Source organism: Arachis hypogaea, chromosome 2 (genome assembly GCF_003086295.3).
Source record: "Arachis hypogaea cultivar Tifrunner chromosome 2, arahy.Tifrunner.gnm2.J5K5, whole genome shotgun sequence".
Classification (NCBI taxonomy): Eukaryota; Viridiplantae; Streptophyta; class Magnoliopsida; order Fabales; family Fabaceae; genus Arachis; species Arachis hypogaea.
The window spans coordinates 102,438,864-102,448,943 of NC_092037.1; the positions used below are offsets into that span (position 1 = coordinate 102,438,864).

The following is a 10,080-nucleotide window of genomic DNA, read 5'->3' on the forward strand; positions in this document are numbered from 1 at the left end:
TGTTGAAGAAATATTTTCGTTTTCTGCTCTATCACTGGCCATATTGGTGGCTGTATAGGCCTCCATTTCCAACATATTCTTTGCTTTCAAACAACCTTTTCCATCAAATACACCCAAATAAATAAATAAATTATAGGCCAACCAATTATAAGTAGGGTCCTACTGTTTATTTGGGCTTCAAAAAAAGTTATTCTCTTCTTCCTTTTGCTGTTTTTCACGAATAGAACTACTTCATTGTGGAAAATGAAAACAAATTCTTATACCTCTGCAACTTTTTCATGTAATTGGCCTCTTCAGAATATCATTTTGCTCTATTCTGTTACCATGATGAATGCAAGTAACAAATAAAGATAGACTCCCTAATGCACTATGGAAGCGATTCATTTGTGTTGAATGTTACTGATTAAACCCCACTTGTTTCTTGATTTATAAAGATTTGTCTCAAAATACTCTTTAAGGAGTAAATCCTATTACAAAAGGCAAGCATAATAGAAAAGAAAATGGATGCAAGTAGCAAAGCAAAGGCAAAGAATAATGATGTGATTATTGATGATGTTTTTGCCACTTAAGATATAATGAAATCATACCCATGCAATAAGGAAAAAAAAAGCTATATAAAAGTATGAAAGTGAGAGCTTATTATTTATCAAAAACTAGCTAGGAGGGTTATGCTAATGCGATAAGACAGTCATTAATGAACTAAACTTAGAAAGCAAATGAAAAATTTGATGTATTTCATGCATAAAAAATTTTAGTTAAGGTTGATTAATTTGAATAAGATGAAATACTCTGGCTCATGCCCTAACCTGATGCCATTCAACATCTTTTCGCTTCAATAATAATGTATAAGAATTTAATCCAAATCATTAAAAAATAAAATAAAAATCCGTTCTTATTGGTATTATATAATCTATTTGTATGGATTCGTCTTCCGTGGTTTTGTCAAATTGCTCCAATCTTTAGAAAATCTGGGTTCATAACAGGATTGTCTAAAACAAATATGTTATTCGGGAAGAGGCAAATTTTCATAAAAAAGTATTTTGTATGTAATATTTAAACACAATTATTATACTTTAAAAGGTCATATAATTCATAAATAAGTTAGTGAATATTTAAGAATTAATTTGTTAATAATGATTTTCACTAATACAGTGACATGCATTTACAACGCCAATGTAGTGATTTCGCCGACAAAATTGAAGTGTGTTTGATAACTTCATTTTATATTAGAATGAATCTGTTTATGTCTTTACACACTATTAAATATATGGAGTATAAATCCTACTATTTAGTAATTAATAGGCCACACCAAATTCGATCATAATATAAATATGAGTCAATAATCTTGTGTACAATATAAATAAAAAGCATCAGTATATATATAACTCATAAGTCGACTAAGATTATATAATAATGCTATCCCACTAGAAACATTTTCAAATACTTTTCAATTACAGCATATTCACTGTTTATTCTCAAACTATTATATATTAAAAATTAGTTATTAAATCAGTTATTTATATAAAAATAAAATATATACAAAGATATAAAATATATATTAAAAATAAGATAAGCATATAACATATATATTCATATATAAATATTTAATAATTAATTTAGTAGTTAATTTTTTATATGCACGTAAATTTTTCTTCGTCTCTAATATGGGAATAATGTCCTCTTCACAGCTACAAAATTATCAAACATGGATAGCTTTATGAAAAACATTTAAAAATTTAAAAACTGCATTTAGACCGTTGGGATGGGGTTAATTTTTTTTTGTTATGGAAATAAAAGTGGTGATATACTTTAATATTGTAATTTTCAGTATTTTTTAAAATTGTGGAAAGTACACAAATTGGAGGGTACGATTTCTATACTTTAAATTTTTTAATTTTTTTAACACAAATCGGACGGTCTGATTTCTGTACCTCTACAAATCGAACGGTCCGATTTGTATACCTCTAGAAATCAAACAGTTCGATTTATGTACCTCTAATAAATCGAACGGTCTGATTTCTGCTTCTCTAGTTAAACGATTCCATATTTGAGTATAACACCCCAACAATCCACATTTAAAAAAAACACCACTACCACTCCAATATTAAAAATAAAAAGTTCTTGGGATGGATGGCTTATTTTGTTCAAGACTATAATAAAGCACAAGGTATAGGCAAAAAGAAGACACTTTATGGGAGGAGAATGGAAAAAGTGTGTATCATATGTGGAACAATATTATGGAGGTGACAAAGGCATATCCTTTGGAAGATGCTAAATTAGGAACCTCCTTTTAAATTTTTCTTTTTGAAAAAACAAAAATTGTCACACTACAACATCACAATAAGTACTTAAGGTCCTCTCACTCCTTTATTGCCATTATTGACCATAAAAACAAGCACATACACAAAGTCCTATAACATCCAATTCATAGCTACAATCCCAAACCCTCTTACACCACCATCACCAAAAACATGTAGCTAGTAACATCCAAGTCCTCCATACCCCATGATGCTCTTCTCTTCATGCAAAGTAAGTTTGTATTATTTAGAGTTTAGAGTTAAAGATATTTTTTTTCAAACTTTTTTTTTAATCATGGTATTTATAGGGCGAAACATCGAAATTTTGGTGGGCTTGCGCCGAGCTAAAAAGCTAAGACGACCTGACAGATTAGAAGATATCGTGGTGGTGGTAATGATAATGGTGGTGGTAATAGTAATAGTAGTTGGTATAATAGTATACCAAATTCCATAAATTTATATACATATATAAAATATGTATACTTGCAAATTCCAAAAGAATAATAAGTTAAAAGATCACTGCCGAGTAAGAATCTCTCCTTAATTTATTAAGGATGATTTTCTTCTCCTGAAAAGGGCAACTTCAAATCCTTTGGCATTTTTCCATCAAGTCCCTCTCTACCTCCCTTCACTCTCTTTTGTGAATTCAGGATTTCAGAGAGAAAAGCAACATCGATCCATCAATAATTCACTATATTATGTAATATGTATTGTGTGTTCTCTCTTCTTCTTCTTTTTTTTTTTTTTTTTTTTCATGTAGTTCTTGCTTAATTTGGACTGTATGTGATTTCAATTAGACTATGTCTACTATTATTATCACTATGATCAACTTTATAGTATAGTTTTACTGTATTGGTAGGTAGCAAATAATAATGTAATCTATGTTGAATAGGCTTCTATATGGCCAAAGTGTGGTGGCTTTTTTCTTTCAATTTTTTTTTTATGAAATGATTAAATATCTTATTATTATGTGTTATTCTGCTACGGTTTGGTTTAGTTCTTATTATTTACATAATCACTCTAATAGCATCTACTTTTATTTGATTAAAAATGCATAATACTGTGTTTATCTAATATATTAGATATACTTTTAATATCTTATTCATTCTTATATAAAGTGTATCTCATTAATTCTGATGTGAAGTATTATATAATGATTTGAAATAATTCTTCTTATTAATTATTCTCCTAACATTTAAAGAGGTAAAAATTTAAATATGTATAATTTCTTAAAAATATAAAAAATTTAATTTTTTATTTAACAATTAAAAAATAATTAAAAGAATGAGTAATTATTTTAAATTATTTTTTATACTATGTTGTTTGAGTTATAGTTCGTTAGCGTTAGATTATTAAAGATAGGGAGATTCGGACCCACAATCTCTTAGATGAGTATAAGAAGAATATGTCATTTGAGCTATAATTCATTGGCCAATACATAATTTTATTGAAGGAAAAGAAAAATCAATAGCCGTATTGCATGTACATAGATATATTACCAGTATTTTTTCTAAATTTTTTTTAAAGGAATTTTAGAAAATCAATAGAATTTATTATTTTTTATTAATAATATTAATTACTAATTTAATTTTTTTATTTAATAATTTAATAATATATTTTTAGTTTACAGTTTAAAATATTATTAACTAATTATTAACTAAAAAAATAAAATTTTTTAGTTCTCTAACATTTTTCTTTATCTTATGTATTTTCATATTATATAGACAATATGAAATAAAATATGCATTTTCATACTTTTTAATGGATATTTGTTATTTTTAAAAAATACTAAAATTGACAATTACAAATAAATATAGATAAAATTTATATCTAAATACAATGAGAACTAAAAAGAGTTTAGTAGATAATTTTTTTCTAACCACAATATTTATCTACATTTTATTATTATTATTTGATTTTAATTTTAATATATTATTAGTATAAAATAATTTTGTAGATACCTAAACAATTAAATAATTATTACATTAATAAAAATAATTAGTTTTTATTAATTATATAAATAATTATAAATAATAAATATAATTGAATAATTTTATATTATTTTTTAATTTTTAAATTTAAATTTTATTTAAAAATTTATGGAATCCGTAAGTTACTGGATACGATGCGAGTTTAAAATTGTTTAACGAGTGAATTGATAGAAATAGATCTTTTCTATTTTTTTGAACACTTAAGAGAATAAAGTGTGATCTCTCACTTTTAATTATATAAGTGGATCTAAAATTAAATTAAATAGAAGAGAAAGAACAGTAAATGATAAAATTAAACACTGAATATCATTCAATTTTTTTTCCATTGGAAAAAATCCATTCCCGTGAATTGACTATTAAATTAAGCAAAGTTGGTTAAATATTTTCTAATATTAGTGTATTAAAAATAAAAAATGACAATTATCATTTTTGGGAAAAGCTTATCCTCTTTTTTTTCACTGACGTACTTAACAAGTTGGGGTTACTACTAGCGAGTAAAAAGTAAAAACCAAGCCCTAATTGTCTCGTTCTTCCCCAATTTTTCTTAAACAAAGATCAAAACTTTTTTGGTATTACAAATCCAAATGGACCCCGACATTTCGCGGTGGCTTGCGGAATTCCAACTCCGGAGTTCCGCCCCCGACTCCGTCGTCGCCGACTTCCTTAAGTCCCTTAATCTCTCCAAACCCGATAACAAACTTAAGAAAACCCTCCTCCTCCGCATCCTCCAATCCGAAATCACCAATGCCTCAATCACCGAAGAGGCTCTTGAGGTACTCGAGGAAATTGAAGCCATTGACGGAAACGACGCCGTTCCGCTCCTCGATTTCATGCGCACAGCCTACTGCGCCATCGCCGTCGAATGCACAGTCAAGTACCTCTCCGCCACCTCCGACGGCGTTCCCAGCAAGGAGTACTTAGCCGCCATGGCGCGTATCTGGTTTGGGCGCGTGCTGAAATTGGAACATAGCCGGAGCAAGCTGTTCTCTTACGAGCTTGCACAGTGGATGGAGAACATCGAGGCTGCAGTTGTTGACACCGAGATTTATCAGAGGTTGGCGAAGTTGAATACGCGGTACGATGCGTTTTCCGCGGTTAGGGTTTATCTGCAGAAAGTTTGGGAAACGATGGGACCTTGTTTTCTTGACACGTTAGCGGAAATGACATTTAAGGGCATGAAGAAAGAATCGGCAAGTAGTGTTTTGTTGATGGAGGGTGTGGGGTTGAATGGTGGACATGAGGGGAAGGAACAGTTGGAGGAGAGAGCTGAAGGTTCTGTTGATGGAACCCAGGAGCCTGCAAAGGGGGAAAAGGGTATGTTCTATTTGGTGGATTTTGATGTTAATGGTCTTTCTTTTTTGTGTTGCATGTGTTGCTTACAAATTTTCTGTCTTTTGGTTATTAGTGTACAATGCACAATAGTGTTAGATGTTTTAGCGTTTCAAGCTCAAATTTTTGGTGCTGGATAGTGTTAACCCTATCTAGTTTTGAGTCTCTGATAACAAGAGTTTCTAAAATGTATTTGTTATTTGTTTTTTCATTGCTTGTTTAACTAAGGTTATGCATGGTTAATTAGTACTCTAGAAATAATAATTTAGCCACATGCTATTTCCACTAGAAAAGAAATTTGCGGCTTATTATTGGCTGAAGTACTAAGTTACTAAATGTGAAATGTGAATGGGAAAAAATGCTTCCTTTACTTGGTTTATGCTTTTACCTTTTGCTCTCTTGCTTTCCACATACCAGAGGACTCTTTTCAAGCATGGTCAGTTTAAGTTTGAATTTTCTTTTAGCAAATGATGGGTTTGCTCATTATTGAAAACAAGTGACAACTGATACAATTTATAATTCTGCTAATGAGTTGCTATCCTACTCCTATTCTTTGTTATTTACACGTGTACTATACTATGTCCTCATTAGCAAGCCAGAAAGGTGATCCTCAACTTAAACGCAAGCTCCCTGCATTTCTTAGATGCCATAGAGGAGTTAATAAATCTATTGCTGAGGAATTGGGAACAGAACATTCAGGGAGCAAAAATGGTACCGAGTTTAGTGCTGAAGTTAAAGTAGCTGAGGAATCTCTTCCTGAGGCATTGAATGTATCTGATGCTGTTGGATTGAAACTTGCACAGAAAGGTACAAATCAAGAAGGACCCATGGAAAACATGAGTGTGGATGTAGATGTGCCCAACTTAAATACTTCCAGGGCTATTGTTCTTTTTCAACCTAACAATGCCGATCATGAGAAGAAGTCTTCTGTTCATCATAGTAGAGTTCAAGTTCAGTGTCCCAATTTAATGGAGGAGAACAATACTGCTCATGAAAGCTCCAATTTGATGGAGCAAAACAGCACTGCTCAAGAAATCCCCAATTTGATGGAGCAGAACAGCACTGCTCATGAAATCCCCAATTTGATGGAGCAGAACGGCAGTGCTCATGAAATCCCCAATTTGATGGAGCAGAACAGCACTGCTCATGAAAGCCCCAATTCGATGGAGAAGAACAGTACTACTCGTAGGTATAAGGTAATAATGTTTTTATCAACTATTTTAATCTGGGAGCATAGATCTTGAGGGTGGTATTTTTTTCAAGGTAACTTTTTTCAATGAGGGGAAAAAATGTGATGCAGTGAAAACTTTGGGTTTTGCAAATGTGGACCATTAAGGACTGGTCTTTACACAATAAGATAGTTGCTAGATTCTATTATTATTATTATTATTATTATTATTATTATTATTATTATTATTATTATTAATGGTCTATGCATTCACTTTGTACTTCTTTGTATCTTTGCATTGGTATATTAGTTATTTATTTATCGTTGCAGAGGGATAATTCAAAAGATAATCCTACTGGAGTGCAACTAAGAAGGAAGCAAAGAAGATGGTCTCCAATGGAAGAGGACGCACTAAGAATTGGTGTGGAAAAGTATGTGCTATTTCTAAACTAGTCAAATCAAAAGGTTTCAGGGTGAACTGTCTTGGTTGTTAGTTTTACTTGAAATCGAAAACTATTCAATTTAGTTAATGGTTTTGTGTTTCCATTATTGACCATATTTTCTTATACAGGTTTGGCTCAGGAAACTGGAAAGCAATTCTGAGTTTTTACAGTAACATATTTCAAGATAGAAAAGCAGTATGTAATATATTCCCCAAAGTGGTTTGCCTTGTTTCTTTCTTGATGTAAGCATTTAGTACAACTCCAATGGTTTTGTCAGATTGATTTGAAGGACAAGTGGAGAAATCTGATGCGGTAATGAATAGTGAATACTGATGCAGATGAATTTTTTGAGCATGCAGATGTCTTAGGGAGGTATGTTTCTTTGCAGTTGTCCTCTAAATTGTATATCTGCAGTTCTTAAGGTTATTTCTTTTAAGGCTCACAATTTTTTGAACCTGAATTTTTTTGAAGAAAGAATTGGTTTTGTATGTAGCTTGGCTAAAAGATAGAACATACTGTTTGTTGTTGTATAAAATCACTCTTAATTAGTTGACATGATGAATAGACCTCTCTTCCCACAAGCTAAGCTTATCTATAATTCCCTTCTTTTCTCATGTTGCATGATTAATAGGTTTAATTGAATAATTTATAATAATTGATGTCAGTTGCTGCCATCTACTATATGATATGATAGAGTTGAGCAAGAGAGTTTCAGATCAGATATAGCTATCTCTATTTTAGAGATAAAACACTAGTCCCCATTATGGCGATAATAATTTATCACGTTGCACAATTAATTGATTAAAGTTAGGTGAAACTGTGAAACACTAAGAGGAACATTTCATCATGTGCTTGTTGAAATGAATTAGGCCTTAACATTGGTCATATATAAAAGCACTGATATCTTATAAAAAAAACTTCATCTAATGCTAGATATTAAATCATTATTGTGTAATGGTTTACAAGTGCTTCTAAACCAACTTTCCTGTATCCCTAAGCAAAGCACCTGCATCACCCACATCTAGCTTCATTATTAATTAATTTATTTGTTTGTAAAGTCTTTAACATGAGTGATGGAAAGTCACCTTTCTTCGTAGCCATTCAATGTGCATGGCATGGCCAAAGCTAATAGTGAAAAACATTACCGGCTTAATTGTACATTCCCATCTGCTTAATTGAGAATAAACATTAGCTGCTTATTTTGCATGATTGTAAGTATTAGGAACATTATATTGATTACCGTTGTTCCCTTTAAAATTGGGTTCACTGCTCTCCATTTCCTGTATTCTCTAATTGTAGAAGGCATCAAATAGCTCCCACCTAGAACTTTGTTTCTAGTTTGCATTTCTAAACTTGTGCCTCTGATTTCTAAACTCTTTCTTCTGTAATTTTGAAATATTGAAGCAAAAAAAAAAGTGGTTCACCAGTGTAATAAGCAGTCTTATAATCTGAACTATATGATAGAATTTATCTATCCATTAGTGATTCCTCTTGAATCCATTTATCTGGTGAATGAGCTAAATATTTATTTCATTGCATTGAACTTCACCTTATCCCTTTTGTTTGCTCTTTTATTTGCAGGACATGTTCTTTTGCAGCAGCATATCCTTTGGAACCATCTCTAGTTGTCTTCACCTCTATTTTGCATTTTGTCCCACCATTCTAACATGCTTGTGTTTACATAGTTGATAACATTCAAACACCAGGTTTTATAATGTGCAAGAGAATGCAAACAATGAATTTAGTTATCAATAACATTTTGTTGATATAGATATATATAACAACTATTGGAATGTACATACAAATCCATTGCAATGTCCATATAATAGAATCAGAACTACTGATTATGCTTTCAGTATGTCTTTTATGGCCTGATTGGACCAACTTGATATTATTGTCCTATGCAATAACTTTTTTTTGTTGATTGCATATTTGTTAATTGTTATGCATTGTGACATTGGTGTCATTACTTATCCTTTTATTAATGTTGATTTTCATCTATTTGGCTGAATTTGATAGGATTTTTCTGTGAACTTTATAGTTATTTGAGTTGTGATAAGGATCAACGTGGATGTCCATTCTCGAGAGAAAATAGACTTAAATGCATGTTGAAAATAAAGATCCCATGCATGTATAAATAGGGGATATGGTACGAGACTTTTTACACAGCAATATCAACAACAAATATTCTCTCTCTGTTTTTTTATACAATAAAGCACTTCTTTAATTTATTTTCTCTCTTCATATAATACTAATATAATATTAATATATTATCTTTATAGTAGTATAATAGTATTGGTAAATATTGATAGTAGTATTTTATTTATATTTTATTTTATTATCTCTTCCTTATTTATTTTATAAAACGTTACCAGCACGAGGCTCTAATCAAATTTTTTGGAAGACTTAACAAATTTTCATTATGTTGAAGCTCTCTCATCTTGAATTCAATGCCTGGAAACAATTATTTATCATGGATATTAGATACTGAAATTCATCTTGATTTAATAGATCTTGGAGATACCATTAAGACTGAAAATAATGCATCCCAGAAGGATAAAGCCAGAGCCATGATTTTTCTTCGTCGTCATCTTGACGGAAAATTGAAAAATAAATATCTCACATTAAAAGATTCTGCAGATCTTTAGAAAGACCTTGAAGAAAGGTACAATCATAAAAAAACGGTAATACTTCCTCAAGCTTGATATGAATAGACGCACTTGCGTTTACAAGATTTTAAATCTATAAATGAATATAATTCTGCAATGTTTTGAATCACTTTACGAATAAAATTATGTGGGGAAAAGATAAGTGACCATGATATGTTGGAGAAAATTTTCTCAACCTTCCAT

At 30.7% G+C, this 10,080-nt stretch overlaps 1 protein-coding gene across 1 annotated transcript; it reads left to right on the forward strand.

Annotated features, from left to right (window-relative positions):
* The first annotated feature begins 3,042 nt into the window (after positions 1 to 3,042).
* LOC112759554 (uncharacterized) lies at positions 3,043 to 9,083 on the forward strand. Its single transcript, XM_025808055.3, has 6 exons — positions 3,043 to 5,602; positions 6,209 to 6,813; positions 7,116 to 7,216; positions 7,357 to 7,423; positions 7,506 to 7,600; positions 8,810 to 9,083. The coding sequence occupies exons 1-5, from the start codon at positions 4,873 to 4,875 to the stop codon at positions 7,542 to 7,544; spliced, it is 1,542 nt and encodes a 513-aa protein (XP_025663840.1). The 5' UTR covers positions 3,043 to 4,872; the 3' UTR covers positions 7,545 to 7,600; positions 8,810 to 9,083.
* Positions 9,084 to 10,080: the final 997 nt, after the last annotated feature.